Source organism: Phyllobates terribilis, unplaced genomic scaffold (genome assembly GCF_046119375.1).
Source record: "Phyllobates terribilis strain yellow unplaced genomic scaffold, ASM4611937v1 Scaffold_11__3_contigs__length_659146591, whole genome shotgun sequence".
NCBI lineage: Eukaryota > Metazoa > Chordata > Amphibia > Anura > Dendrobatidae > Phyllobates > Phyllobates terribilis.
Window position 1 is genome coordinate 390,740,765 of NW_027362771.1, and position 16,662 is coordinate 390,757,426.

Sequence of the window (16,662 nt, forward strand, 5' to 3'; positions counted from 1 at the left end):
TAATATTTATTGATGGGCATATTATATTTTTATTTTTTGGAGATTATTTTCATTTTTTTAAAAATATTTTTTAAAACATTTTTTTTTCACTTTCTGTCCTTTTACTTACTTTTAAACTACATGACAACATCCGGGACCGGAGATGAGTATAGCGCTTACCTCCCCTTGTCCCCACAATGCTGAGATCGACTTCGATTGCACATAGCACCGGGTGTCAGCTGTAACAATCAGCTGACAACCGGCGGCGATCGCCCTGCACGGCTTAAGTGCGGGCGCGATCATAGCACGCGTAATAGTACGTCCCTGGTCCAATAGGCCCAGGGCACAGGGACGTACTATTACTATAAATGTCATAAAGGGGTTAATTGACAACACCCATGAATGTCATTCCTCTGTAGTATACACTGTATTGTGTAACGGCAAACACTCATCCTGGTTTGGCTCTCTATTTCGTTAGTTAACTGAAGTCAACTTCAACCCTTTTCACCTAAAAATGTTCTTGTTTAGGTGTTAACTTCAATGGTGAGTCTGGACATCTCTGTGAGATGGTTGCAGTTCCATCTTTGTTACATTTTTGTGTCACTTTTGCTACAGTATTCTGACTGATAAGTAAAGCTTTGCTGATATTCTATAAATCTTTATTTTTCTTGTGGAAAGAAATTATTTTCTTTCTGTCTTGTGATACTTCTCTTCCATGTGATGCCATTGCTAACAGCATGAAATGGAATGGGGTTTTCTTTGTTAAGAAAATCTCTTTTACAGTCTATTGTCGGCTGGACATATGTTTAATGAATAATTAGATTTACCTGTGGTTGAATTCTTATTAATTAGAATTTTGTAATATATAACTTTGCTCCAAAGATTTTTATTGCGGTGTGCTCATTTTTGAAACATGGTCTTGAATGAACTTGTTAGGGAAATTACTTTTTTGGATGTGCAGAATAACAAATCTTTGCAATCAATGGCGCACATTTGTGGGAGTATTTTGTAATGTGATAGCTCATAGAAAATGTTAATTCTCAAAGGAAGCTAAAGGTTTTCTGACAAATTTGTTGGGGTGTACTCATTTATGCTTAGCACTGTATATAAACACTGCTTACATAATGCAATAATTAAAGACTGAAACGTGTTTGCTAACAACTACATTCTGGCTGGCTGTGACCTATGGTGATGTTTTTATTTATTAGTAATACATTTTTAAACTTTTAATTCCATCCTGACGCTGGAGCACACTTCTTTCGCTTAGATGCAAATATGTTCCCATTATATTTGATGTTTCGGATCGACTGATTTTGGCTTTAAACAAAGGATTTAAGATACTGACTAAACATTCAGTCCACTTAATAACCATTTATTCTGCTATTTCCTTGAACCCTTTGCCTTACTTCTCTCTGACTTCCTTTCCAAATGTCCATGTCTTAAATTATTATTTGCCCTTTTGATCCAATTTCCTTCCCTTTCATTCATAATCTCTCCTCTAGTTTCATCTCTTCGATGACATCTCTCTTTATATACTCCTATCATCATTCTGTCTTCGTTGTAACATGCATTTGTAACACCAATAATTTTCAAGCAACCTTTCCTGGCCCCACACATCTCTCCAGATAGAAGCAATCCCATTTATCTCTTTGCAAAGACTTTCTTGCCCAATTTCCAGGTCTCATACATCCACCTAACCTCCTGATTGCATTCCTTCCCAACACATTCATAACCTTTCCTTCATTTTTATCCCTGTTCTGACTCCTGTCTTCATTCAAACAAGAGGTCCTAACACTGATAATAATCGAGAAACAACCTCTGGATCCATATATTGCCCTATATTGCAGCATTGTGATTTTTCTAGTCAATCAAATGAAATGATGTCATTCATTTGCAGTAATGTGTCAGCAGGACATCATTTTGCTCCCAGGATGTAAGCAAAGTCTGGTAGAGGACCACCAAAGCTGGGCGGCACGGTATTTAAAGGGTTGTCCACTACAAGGAAAATCCCTTCTTGAAGTAAATGTAATAAAAAAAACGATATTCACCTCCCGTGCCGGCACCATTCCAGTGGTGTCAGCATTCGCGGTCCCGGGGCTCTCATGCGGTGGAATGACACGTGGTGCCCGATGCCCAATCAGCGCTGACGTCACTGTCACTTTTTGAACATGAAGAGGAAGTCCGGGCTGCAGCTGATCTCTGACTTCCTCTTCATGATCAATTTCGTACTAAGGCGGGGACATTGACGCACATTTCATTCCACCGCACCAGTTTCCCGGAACTGCGAGTGTTGATAACGCTGTAATGGCGCCGGCACGGGAGGTGAGTATCGTTTTTTTATTTTATCAGGGCTAAACATTTAGTTCAAGAAGGGGTTGTCCTAGTAGTGGACAACCCCTTTAAGCTATAAGTACTGTAATGTGTATTCTACTTTACTACTTTTCTTTTTTATTTTACTACTGCTACTTTTTCTTATTTTTTTCTCTTTACTATTAGACATTCTCTTTGATTAACAGCAGCCTCCTGGCCTGAAGAATGTGTATATGTATCTAGGAATGTGTATATACATGTGTATTTATGGAGCTCCAGCACTATTCAGGTTCGTGGGCATATAACAGGGATATTCTGACTGTCACTATACATGAGAGCACTACAGCTGGTATTGTTATATTGGTGTCTTATATTTGAGCAGGTCCTGATTTTTTGAGCGACCCTGCTTTCTGATAGACACATCCACAAAAAAATGGAAGCAGCACTCAATTCACACCCTCAAGCTTGAAAAAGGGGGAGGTCCCCGAAATGTGAACAAGGACATGCAAACATGAAGAAAAATGAAAACAGCGCCTGTTCACAAAGTGGACAGGCAGGAGGATAACATTTATAAAGCAGAATAATAAATGCAAATTAATGTTTAAATGATCATTAGACTCTAGACAATGACAAGTAATCTTTTTTGTGATGTGTATATAGTTGCATTGAAAGCAGTGGATTTTATTGCCATTTTACATAAATTATGAAGTTTCAAGACCTGTAGTAAAAGTACATGCTTAATTGATTGAATATAATTATTATAGCTGGGACTGGTTGCCTGAAGGAGTCTGAAGAAATACCATGTCTGAGCCTGTTTAACCTTTCACTAGATGTAGCCTTTGACCCTCAATGACTTTTAGGGTACAAAGTAGAAAATCAATAAAACCAGAATAATTGAAGAGAAAAATGTTCAACTATTAACCTCAGTCATAATTTAGAAAGAAAAGTGTAGTTCCAGTACAATGGAAAATCCCTAGATGAACAGAAAGAAAATAGGTAACTCAACTTACAGCAGTGTGAAGGAAACATGCTGTTCTTGCAGTCAACGCAGGAGTTCTGTTTGTAATGAAGAGTTTTGTTTGTAATGGAGCATATTTTCTATACTTGATGACTTATTTTGTGAGTTTTCAAAGTGAATCATGGCTGTCATGACGATATACCTGGACTTTTCTACTTCACAGTAACAACACTAAGGCTAAGTGCCCATGATGCAGAAATGCTGCAGATTTTTTCCGCATCTCCCAGGCAGGAAAAACGCATGCGGATTGTACATGCGTTTTTCCCACGAGATAGAAGCGTTTGTCAAGCGTCTTTGCATGCATTTCTGCATGCGGGTTATGAAGCGCTTTTCCAAGCGATTTTAGCATCACTTGGAAAAGTGCTTGACAACTTGGTCACACTATATAAATCCATGCAAACGTCATGGATTTATATAGTGTGACCAAGTAATAGTTAAAAAAAAAAATAAAAATGGTACAAAAATAAAAAGTAAACATTATACTTACCTTCCGATGGCCCCCGGTCTCCTGTACGATGCGTCCGGTCTCTTAAACGGCTCGCGATGGTCTAAAAGGATCTGCGCTGACGTAATTTAGTCATGTGACAGGTCACGCGACCGCCGACGTCAGCGGACGCATCGTACAGGAGACCGGGGGACATCAGAAGGTAAGTATAATGTATTTTTTTATCTTAAATTCTTTTTTTTAACAGGTTCTATGGTACCTGGGTCTGGAGGAGAGTCTCCTCTTCTCCAGACCCGGGTACCATCCGCACATAGAATCGCTTAATGTGCACATGTAGTCATGCGGATATTAAGCGATTCAATACAAGTCAATGGCGGCAATTACACTGCTTGTCCGCAAAATTAATGGACAAGCAGTGTATTTGTCCGTAATGATAATCCACAGAGGAAATTTCCGCAGCATGTGCACAGCACATGCGGATCATCATTGGGGACCATGGGGCACATATTACCAAGCGTTTTTTAAGCGTTTTCGCAGCGGAAATTCCGCGGCAAAAACGCTTGAAAAACACATAGTGGGCACGTATCCCTAGAGCTTGTTCACACGCTGAGTGTTTTCAGTGTGTTTTTTTATGTGCAAATAAAGTAGTGTTTTCCAGTACCCACAAAGTGAATGGGATTTCTGAAATCTCATCCACACTCTGCTTATTCATTCCAAGCAAAGTTGAACCACCAAAGCATTTTTTTCAAATCTTCATCATGTCAACTTTTTCAGTGTTTCTGCAGACTTTTTCACACATTCAAATGGAAAAAAACATAAGCAAATATGCAACAAAAATGCATGCAAAAAAAAGTGTATGTTTTATGCAGTGTTCTTCTACTGCTTTTTTCTACAGAATCTGCTGTAAATACTCAACCATTAAATCCTTAACCCAACCCTTTAATACTTAAACCCCTCATGACATGCTGATTTTCCGCTGTTTTTTTTTTCTTTGTTTTTTGCTCTCCTTCTTCCCAGAGCCATAACTTTTTTATTTTTCCATCAATATGGCCATATGAGGGCTTGTTTTTTGCAGGATGAGTTGTACTTTTGAAATACACTATTCAATCTACCACATAGTGTACTGGAAAACGGGAAAAAAATTCCAAGTATGTTGAAATTGCAAAACAAGTGCAATTTCACAAATGTCTTTTGGGTTTTTTATTTACCATGTTAACTATATGGTAAAACTGATCTAGCAATATGATTCCCCATGTCAGTACGAGAACGCAGATACCAAACATGCATAGTTTTTTTATTTATTTAAGTGTTGAAAAAAAAAAAAAAAGTTTTACTTTTGGCATCATTTTTCAAGACCCAAAAAGTTTTCATTTTTCAGGATATGGGGCTGTGTGAGGGATAATTTTTTCACACTGATCTAACAATTTTACTAATTTCATTTTTTGGTATATACAATGTTTTGATCACCCTTTATTGCCATGTTGCCGCCAAAAAAACATAATTTTGTAGTTTTGATTCTTTTCTCGTTACGCCATTTACTAATCGGATTAATTTACTTTATATTTTGATAGATCAGACTTTTATGAATGCAGCAATACAAAATATATGCATTTTTTATTTTTTTATTTTTAATAGGGCAAAAGGGGGCGGCTTGAACATTTATGGGTTTTTTTTTCATATTTTTAAAGACTTTTGTTTTCCACTTTTTACTGTATTTAATTGTCCCCTTAGGTGACTTGAAGCTACGATTGTCTGATAGCCTCCACTATACATAGCAATGCAACAGCACTGCTTTGTATAGCTAAAATCACGATCTCCTATGAATGCCATCCACGGGCTTGCTTTCACAGGAGGATTGTAATGACAGGCACAGGGGTCTTTAGCAGACTTTAACTTCCATGACAACCCAGCGGCACGAGAGTGCCGATGGGAGCATGGAACGACACATCCCCTAATGTCGCATGTTAAATGCCACTGTTCGAAATTGACAACAGGATTTAACAGGTTAACAGCCGTGAACGGCGCTCCGCTCCACCTATTGGAGGCACATGATGGCTGATTAAATCAGACCTCAAATGTGGGGAAAAATCAAAAGCAGGGACACAACATATCAGATAAGTCACTCATAAACAGTGCCAAATCTAAGAGGTCTCCAGTGCGGCCGGTACTGCTACCGTCTATGAGAACTGCATGGCTGTGTGCATGATTGTACCTATTTGTAATGGGTGTAGCTAAAACACCAAATCTTAATAATTTAATGTTTTAGCCACATCCAATACAAATTGGTGTGACTAAAACACCTTTAATAATAGTGTGCAAATATCTTTTCAAAAATATTGTGTATTCCGTTTTCTAAGCATAAAGAAAAAAACTGATTTTGAAACAATTTGAAGCTCACATAAAAACTGCAAATAAAAAGCCTAAAACTTTATAATGGCTTGTAGCTATAGCACCAGGACCAAAATATATTGTGCATGTTGGTATTACACCTGCATTGTGCTCATTATAAACTGAAAAACTCGGCACAGAAATGCTTAAAGAACACCATGGCATTAATGATATAACAGTGGTGAATATATTACCTTGTTTCTTTTATGATAGTACTAAGAATATATTTCTGCGATGAAGGACATAGTTCAGCACTGTCAGAAGAGACCTCATTTTCATCGTTGGTTGAATCCTCTTGGTTCTCGATCATTCCATCTGTTGTAACAATTAGCAAGGATGAGCTACTGAATTTGATCGATAAGCAACATGGGTATTATTCGCAAACAATTGAACACTTGGAGCTAAAATATAATTAGTATAAATTATTATAACATCTGTTTCGTATTTCTTGTTCATGGCCAACTGAGACTGCACATCTCCTATGGTAAAGAACTTAGATTGTTAACAAGTTCTAGCAAAAATGAATGTAAATCTGAAATTATAAAATATAAAGTAGGTTGAATCAACAAAATCACAACAAATTATATGGCTAAACATACACACTGACACACAACAAAAGAATCTTAATCACATTCTATCACATTGTTTATTACATTTAACCCTGTCTAATCTTGTAAGCAGTGAACTCAAAATGTTTTCCATCAACATTGAAACATACCTCGAACAAAGTTGCAACATTCCAGAACCTAACACAGAGTACGACTTCAATTCCGCATCAATGTCCATAAATGCTTCCAAGTAGTCATGTTAGGGAAGTAGGGAAACTTAGTCACTGTCCTGAGTTGTGGTTTAGGTACTTGTTACCATCAACAGTTGTGTTTTGGTTTATATGTATTCTCATAAAATCTCATAGAATCATAGAATCATAGAATGGTAGAGTTGGAAGGGACCTCCTGGGTCATCTGGTCCAACCCCCTGCTCAAAGCAGGATTCACTAGATCATCTCAGACAGATGTCTGTCCAGCCTCTGTTTGAAGACGTCCATTGAAGGGGAACTCACCACCTCTCGTGGCAGCCTGTTCCACTCATTAATCACCCTAACTGTCAAAAAGTTTTTTCTAATATCTAATCTGTGTCTCCTCCCATTTAGTTTCATCCCATTGCTTCTAGTCTTTCCTTGTGCAAATGAGAATAAAGATGATCCTTCTACAATGTGACAGCCCTTGACATATTTGTAGACAGCTATTAAGTCTCCTCTCAGTCTTCTTTTTTGCAAGCTAAACATTCCCAAATCCTGCAACCGTTCCTCATAGGACATGGTTTGCAGACCAGTCACCATCCTGGTCGCTCTTCTCTGAACTTGCTCCAGTTTGTCTATGTCTTTTTTAAAATGTGGTGCCCAAAACTGTACACAGTATTCCAGATGAGGTCTGACCAAAGAGGAGTAAAGACCGATAATGACTTCACGTGATCTAGACTGTATGCTTCTGTTAATACATCCCAGAATTGTATTTGCCTTTTTTGCTGCTGCATCACACTGTTGACTCATGTTCAGTCTATGATCTATTAGTATACCTAAGTCTTTTTCACATGTACTGTTGCTTAGCTCTATTCCTCCCATTCTGTATATGCTTTTTTCATTTTTATCATATCATTAATCCAACTGTACACTTACTTTTGGGCCACACGGTAGATTACCCTACATATTACCAGTAATTTAAAAGAAAAAAAAACCTAACAACTCTCTCTATATAGAATATTTTTCCATACTTTTGCATATTTTATTAATCAGTTTTTTTACCATCCTGTTTACTACTTGCCATTTTTTTATATCTTAACTGTGGCAGATAGGTAAAACATATTGGAGTAACCAAAATTGGACCAAACTCTAGCAGGTTACAACACACTGTTCAAGAGCACCTTTGCCTGCAGCAAACAAATCACATTGCAGCTTTGATTTTCCAATTTGTATTCCTACAATTCCTTTATTAAACTTTATTGTAAAATATCACCTAAATATGTCCTAAAAATTAAGATCATAATTACCTGGGAAAGTGTTTTTTTAATATTTGGCAATGAATTGAACAACACAAATTATTTTGCATTCATATTCTTAGTGTAATCAAATGCTTACAGTGAGCACATATTATAGTAAATGTATTTTGATTTGCTTCTATTTGTGTGTCTTTAACTTGCTTTCACAGTTATGTACATCATTAGCATAAATAAATCATATGTCCAAGACTTGTTAAAGGGGTTATCAGGGTTTCTATAAATAAAGTTTAAAGCACCACATCGCTTTAGTGGTATCACTAGTGTAAGCCCCCTGCCCCCTGTCTGATACTCACCTTCCACCACCTTCATCCGTTTCCAGCGTCGCTCGGGTCAGTCTCCAACAAAAAGTTACATGCTCTCAGCTCCAGTGTTTCATGGAGCACTGCGGAGGTCACTTTTCAATACAAGTCTATGAGAGCCTCGTTCTGGCCTCATTCTGGCTCTCATAGACTTGTATTGAGAATGTGTGACGTAGCTTCTGATTTACGGCCAGTCAGAAACTGCTCTCACAAGATGGGGCAGGGGGACCGTAGCAGTGCCGAAAAACGTTGAAGACGCCGGAGGGTGAATATGTGACAGGGGGCTTAGATTTAAAATGCCACTCCAGCGGTGAAAAGCAAAAACTCCACTGGAGTGGTGCTTCAAAGGAGTTTTCAGTTTTCAGTAAACTATTGTCCCTAGATGCTGTTCAGTGTAATAAATACAAACTGTACTTTAGTTAGCCTCCCTGGGTCCCCCACTGCTCCGCTCTCTGTTTTAGTCTGTAACTATGATGTCACATTTACAGCACTGCAGCCAATTACTGAGCTCAGCGGCTCATGTAGTCTACACTGGCAGAGGTGCTGGAGCACTGGCGACAAAACATTATCACTGTAGGCAAACAATAGAAACTGGGGCAGCAGCGGAAACAAAGCACTGCAATTGGGAAGGGTAAATAAAAGCACAAACGGAAAATCCGACCAGCACCTCCTAGCTAGTGTGTACAGGTGCCAGCTAAGACAACAGTTATAAGAAAAATATATAGCTGCACTCTAGGTTGCTAGAATGGCAAATTTAGACAATTGGAACTGCACTACTGCCATGAAAAATAGATTAATGTTACATTATGTACATTTTTTGGAAAAATGGAACCGCAATATTCCTCCAGAAAAATTTACAGTAGAAGGAAGGTACTTACCAAATAAATTGGCCAATGTATATGAGCCCAACAGCTAACGTCAAAGCGTATCTTGTTGGCCACTCGTTTTTCTTTACTTAGCTGCTTTTTTCTTGCCATAATACAAATTCTAACAGTCTATTCAGTAGGACTATCAGCTGTGCATCCACCTGACTTCTGCACAACACAACCTGTGGCTCTGTTCCTGTATCCCAGCCTGTACTGGTCCCTATCCAGCCTCCGTTCATACCTGCCAGTATCTGCCTGTCAGCATTCCAGCCGTACCTGTCAGCACCCGCCTGCCTTCATACCAGCCGTGCCTGCCAGTACCCACCTGCCTTTATACCAGCTGTGCCTGCTGGTACCCACCTGCCTTCATACCAGCCATGCCTGCTAGTACCTACCTGCCTTCATACCAGCCGTGCCTGCCAGTGCCCACCTGTCTGCATACCAGATAACCTGCCTGTTTCTGCATTCCCCGGTGTGGGTCAACAGCTGTGACCGGGGTCTGACCTGGAGTAGTACCTGGTCCCTCTGCTCGGTTCCTCCCTGGTTCACGGAGTCGACTGAGCCGCCGTGCGACCTTGGTCGGACCAGGTTGATACTTAGTTACGCCCCTCCAGGCACTCCTCGGTTCATGGTCCAGTGGGATCACTAATTACGCTCATGCCAGTCAGTCCGGGCGCGAGCGTAACAGTCAAAACCAGGAGCGGGTGATAAATACAGAAGTGGTGAGGTGTTTCTATTATACTTTTCCTCTGATTGTTCCACTCCTGGTTTTGGCTTATAAATACTGAGGTAAAAAAATCACCAAATACTCTAAGTGTGCACATGGCCTAAAACCACGCTTATGATAGCATAAGGGGTAGGACTGTGTTGCTTGTATGTTATTTCTGCAACTGGGGCACAAATTATAATTCTGCCTAGGGCCATACTTTACACAAAATGGGTGCAGAATTTTATTTGATTTTGTTGCATTTAACTTACAGGGTTTCTAGCAAAATGTTGCCAAGAGCGCAAATGATAAATTACAAACTTATTATAATGCATTTTTTACAGAGAGGTCTGTTCAAATGCATGGCACTCTATACATCACTATCATAAATGTCATAGATTTAACCTCTTCACTCCCTGGCTATTTTCCGTTTTTGTCTTTTTTTCTCCCTTTCTTCCAAGAGCCATAACCTTTTTGTTTTTCCGTACACACCTGTATGATGGCTTGTTTTTTTTGCAAGACGAGTTGTACTTTTGAATGATATAATTCACTTTATCATGTGATGCAGTGGAAAGCAAGAAAAAAAAATCCAAATGTGTTCAAATTGAAAAAGAAAAGTGCTATTCCACAACTGTTTTTTGGGTTTTTTATTTACGATGTTTACGACATGGTAAAACTGACCTGGCAATATGATTCTCCAAGTCAGTATGAGCATGTAGATACCAAACATGTTTAGTTTTATTTTATTTTAAGCGATGAAAAAAAATTCTGAAATTTGTTAGAAATTATTATTTTTTGCTTTTATCGAAATTTTCCAAGACCTGTAATGTTTTCATTTTTTGGGATAAGGGGCTTGTTTTTTTGCACACTGAGCTGACGTTTTTACTGATACCATTTTTGGGTAGACTTGATGTTTTGATCACCTTTTAGTGCATTTTATTCGAATGTTGCAGTGGCCAAAAAATGTATTCTAGCGTTTTGATTTTTTTTCGTTACTCTATTTACCGATCGGATTAATTTATTTTATATTTCGATAGATCTGACTTTTATGAACGCAACAATACAAATATGTATATCCTTAATTTTTTTTATTTGAACTTTTGTGTTTTTCACTTTTTACTGTGTTTATTAGCCCCTTTAGAGGACTTGAAGCTGTGATCGTCCGATAGCTTGTGCTATACACAGCAGTGCATAAGAAAATCATGATCTCCTATGAATGCCAGCCACGGCGTGCGAACCCGCATCAAAGTCAGGCACATGACTTTTGATGTACATGTACGTCAAAAGTTGTTAAGGGGTTAATGTCATTGGGATTATTTATTTTCTAGAGAACACGAAAGAGATGAAAAAAAACTGCTAAAACTGTTAAGGTATGAAGATCTGAAGCAAAAGGTAGTATTTCAATATAATGCAGCATTTCTAAAACTAGGTACAATTATAAAAATATTAGAGTCATAAGCAGCTTCAATGCAATCATCTAGATGCTATTTTCTTATTAAAAAAAAATCAATGGAATGGTAGGAAATAATTATACAAACTATAGGAATTCTGACATAGAAATCTATATTTTGCCTCCACTTTCATGAATGGGAATACAGCTCTGTAATAGCTAGGTTTGCTGGGCTCAGTTTCGACAAGGAGATACATTTTCAGGTTTACTGTAATATGAGATTACAATTGGATTCGTAGTATAGCTCTCGACAACCAGTTTACTAATGATGAATGTGTTTTTTCTTCAAAATGATGTACACTAATACATCTTGTTCACTTCTTTATTCCTTTGCCTAAGCTTTGCCTAACAGCATGTCAGGCAGAGAAGAGATTCATGGGTAGTTCAATGAACCTCTTCTTATAAAGAGATACATTTTAGTGCTCAATGCACAAACTTAGACTTTAGTCACATTAATGCTTTCATGTTTGTCAGGGGTTCAGACAGTTTGCTATGTTAATCTTACTGTGATTCTGATATAAACTAAACTTGAAATGGACTCTGCAGCGAAAACTGATCCTTTTTGGATAAATGCTGCTCATTTTCAAAAATCCAAGACTTCTGGAGATCTATTTTCAAGTCTATACACTTCTTAGTTGAAACATTTACTAATATTTACCGCATTATGCTGCCAAACACTGAAACTACCCTTTCCGTCCAAGTGTAGTTCCAAAACTAAATAATGACCAAAAAACTGAACAGTTATTGACTCATGTGGCTGAACCATCTCTACCTTTTTGTTCTTGTTAAGTAACCTTATGTGTATTATAATATTTATATTCAATGATTTCCTCTCTGTTTAAGTTGTTTCTTTATATTGCTACTTTTATATATTTCTTAAGATAGAAATATAAGCATTTGTTGACATGCTTTCTATTTATTGTCCAGAAGATTATCCTACTAGGAATGAGTATCCTTGTTCATTGGTTTGTAATTATATTTTACCTACAGTACCAGTCAAAAGTTTTGAAATGTTTGATCATGCAATGGTTTTTCTTGTTCTACTTGGAGTTTTTCACTTTGCAGATTCAGATTAAGTGAAGCAAAACCATGAAGGAACACATAGAACAAGACAAAACAAGAAAAAAGGAAACATGTGAAACAAACCAGAAGATGTCTTAAATCTTAGATTCCTTGAAGAAGCCCCATACATTTATTCTGATGACAGCTTATCAACTGTATTGGGTTCCAATGAACAGATATGCATTGTCAAGAGTTCATTTGTGGAATCATTGGTCTTCAGAAAGTGTTTACGACCAACATGGTGTGTTTTGCAGAGGTAATTTTGGTATACAGTTCCATACAGTGCTGAACCCTAATAAACAACAGTTCTAAGCTAGAATATGACAAGAACCACATTACTAAGTAATCAGAAATGACATAAGGGTCAGTCTATCCGGAAAATTGCTAGAACTTTGAAGGTATTATTTAAGTACAGTCATGAAAACCATCAATCGCTATGATGAAAGTGGCTCTCATCTGCCCAGGAAAGTAAGACCAAAAATTATCTATGCTGCAAAGGATAAGTTCATCAGAGTTACCAGTCCCAAACCACAAATTAGCAGCACCTCAGATAACTGCCTCATAACCGGTGAACAGAGATCAAGTAGCAGAGACATCTCACCATCAAATGTCCAGAGGAGACTGTGAGGCCTTTATGGTTGAATTGCTGCTAAGAAACCATTACGGTGGTCCACAAACAAGACGAGACTTGTTTGGGCAACACAACACAAAAATTGGAAATTAAATCAGTGGAAATCTGTTTGAGATTTTTGGTACCAACTGACATGTCTTTATGAGATGCAAAAAAGCTGAGAGTATAGTTTCTACATGTGTGGTGCCTACTGTGAAGCATGGAGGGCGAAGTGTGGTTCTGATGCCTTTATTCTGAAACTACAATGTGAATATTCCAATAATAGCAAAGAATGACCCCTGAGCACAATAAATAATAATATATAAAATAATTAAAAAAAATCGTTATGCTCACCCTCTGCTCACCTTTTGCCCCTCATGGCGGCCGGGGCTGCCTTTGAGCTGAATCTGCATAAAATCAAATTTAAAAAAAAAATCTACATTTTGGTGATTTTTTATAAAATTTTAGAAGAATTAAATTCTATCTGAATTTATTTGCTCATCTAAAATTAAAATCCATGTTGTGAGGTTACCAGCACACAGGTTTTATGTTTATATAAATCAAAAGAGTTTTGGAACTCTGCAGTGAACAGAGTATAGGTGACTTTTATCCATTATGCTCCTCAGCACTCGGCAATGTGGCTCTATAACTTTAGGAGTAACTATTGTTCCTAAATGCTTCCACTTTTCAATAATACCACTCACAGTTGATTATGGAATATTTAAGAGGTAAGAAATTTCATAAACTGACTTGTTACAATGCTGGCATCTTATTACAGTACCACGCTTGAATTCAGTAAACTCTTGAGAATGAGTAATTTTTTCACAAATGTATGTAAAGACAGACTACATGGCTAGGTGTTTAACTCATAAATGCAGACATTAGTCTAAGAGAGAATTCACACGAGATAGGTGCCACGCAAGGTGAGAGAAAAATTAAGTGCAACACGAAGAGAAGAGGGGGAGGAAGCTCAAATACTAGCCCTCACTTATTCATATTGTAGGGCCCTCACTCTATTATTTAACTCATTTAAGAGTCTAGAGAGAAAAAGGCCAAGAGACATGGAGAACTAGAAGGTAGCAATGGACGGCCTGCGATCCTCAGGTATGGATGAACTCTGTGAACCGGAAAAATAAAGCTGCACTAGTCAACTTAATGACGAACTCAAATATGTCACTTGTGCAAAGGACAAAGGATATATGGTGCCCCCCTCCAGGATGGGTTGGAGAAGCTTCTCCAAATGGCTCAGAGATTTTGATTGTCAATATTCCCCAGATTATATAGGAAGAGAAGACTTCTTGATACTGTACTACTTGGTCCAGTGCAGAATGTGCATCGTATTTCCAAAAATTACTCCTGGGGGCTGGGTCATAGGTGCAGGGAGATTCCATGACAAGGGCCTCCCTTTTCAAACATTATCTACGATAGAGTACTGTAGTAGTTGTGGACCTCAATTCAAGTTTTCAGAGGGCCATCAATCGGTCATCAACAGTCAGTGTAAATTTCTATTGAATATTTATCCCCTATCTCAGTCACAATGTGGCACAAGCCAGGCATGTTTTTTTGCAAAATAGGGTGACTGACAGTACATTTCTATTGAATATGTATCCCCTATCTCAGTCACAATGTGTCACAACCTGTGACAAGGGCCTCCAATGACAAATATTAGTTTGGTAGGACCACTGTACATTACAGATTTGTCCACTGCACAATGTGCATAGGGTTCGTAAAAATGAGCCCTATGGGCTGAGTCATGGTTGACGTAGGTAGCCACCATCCCAAAGGCCTCCAATCACAAATAGTAGTTAGGCTGGAGTAGGAATAATGTCCTGGTTTGTCCACTGCACAATGTGCATAGGGTTTGTAAAAATTATCCCTATGGGCTGAGTCATGTTGACGAAGGAAGGAAATGGGTTTTTATGGGAAGGGGGTGACGTTAACAGCAGTAGCATGAATCTGCATTTTTGGTGAATTTAGTTTGGCTTGCTGTCATCTGGAGGGATTACAAACTGTGAATATATATCCAGTCCTTGTTGAATTTAATCAGAGTAAGTCGGTCTGCATTTTCCGTGGAGAGGCGTGTGCGCCTAACAGTGATGAACTGAAAACACGCTCAGACACCACACTAGCAGCCGGCAGGCCAACACCTCCAAGGCATATAAGGAGAGGTCAGGCCAAGTGTTCAGCTTAGATACCCAATAATTAAAGGGAGCTGAAGCATCAGAAAGGACGCACGTATGGTCACTTAAGTACCCCTTGACCATGTTCTGCAACTTATCCCTCCTTGGCATTGTTACAGGCACAGATAGCCCTTGCTGTTGTGCTGGTTTATTGAAAATTTCCCAATTTGTGCACATTTTCCCCCCACCTCTGTTCGTGTCTCTCCCCATTATCCCTTGGTGTTGAAAAGAGCCGGTACCTCTGCCACCAGCATTGTTTGAGGATGATGTTTTCAGCAACTGATCTACAACGGCCCTCTTTAACGATTCCATTATAAACTCTTTGGTGACTCCAAAAAGAGAGAAGGAAATTTCTCCTTGTACCGTGGATCGAGAAAGGTGGCTAACCAGTATAAGTTGTTGGATAAAATGTGTATCACGCGAGGGTCTTGCCATAGACACTTACACATGAACTGTGCTATGTGGGCCAAGCTGCAAAAAGGCAAATGTTCTGTGTCCCCAACAGTAGAAAAAGTACCCATCCTCTCCTCACGCTGACTCGCCACCTCCTCCTCCACCTCCTTGTCCTCCTCTCCAGCCCATCCAGCCTGGACAGACATGAATCTTGGGTTGGGTGTGCCCTCTGTAGCATTACGAGTCCCCTCGGTAGCACAGAAAAACAAGTTCTCTCCCTCCTCATCCTGCTTATCTTCCTCCTCATCACCCATTGTTGCCTCAGAATATTGACTGGGCTGGGTAGTAATACTCATTGGGAAATCTGGCTCCATACCTACATGCTGGGCACTCAAAGCTTCCTCTTTGAGATTATGCAGTGAGCGGGATGATAATAGTCTGATCACCGCTCACAAGGTTGGTGCAGTACTCAAAGTTCTCAAGAACCTCATAAATGTCAGCGATCCACACCCACTCGACAGTTCTTATGAGTGGTGGCCCTCTGCTGTTCACTAATCCTCGCTAACATATGATAGGTGGAGTTCCACCGCGTGGTCAGGTCGCAAATGAGTCGGTGACTTGGCAAATTCAAGTGCTTTTTCAGCGCTGTAAGGGCAGCAAAAGCGGTAGAGGAATGGCAGAAATGGGCGCTAATAAGGTGCACCTTCTCAAGTAGGTACAGCAAGTAAGTTTTTTACAGCGGTAAGTTTTTTAACAACTAGGTTCAGTAGGTGAGTCATGCATAGCACGTGTACCAGCTTGCCGACCTTTAAAGCCACCACCAGATTACACCCATTATCGCAGACAACCAGACCGAGTAGGAGGTGCAGTGGGGAGAGCCACTGATCGGTCTGTTTTTTTT

At 39.0% G+C, this 16,662-nt stretch overlaps 1 protein-coding gene across 1 annotated transcript in view; it reads right to left on the reverse strand.

Annotated features, from left to right (window-relative positions):
* Positions 1-16,662, reverse strand: part of LOC141166379 (protein unc-13 homolog A-like) — a 192,992-nt gene that overhangs the window by 78,585 nt on the left and 97,745 nt on the right. The window contains exon 6 of the mRNA XM_073653014.1: positions 6,335-6,455. Coding sequence (XP_073509115.1) covers positions 6,335-6,455 — 121 coding nt within the window. The remainder of the gene's footprint in view (positions 1-6,334; positions 6,456-16,662) is intronic.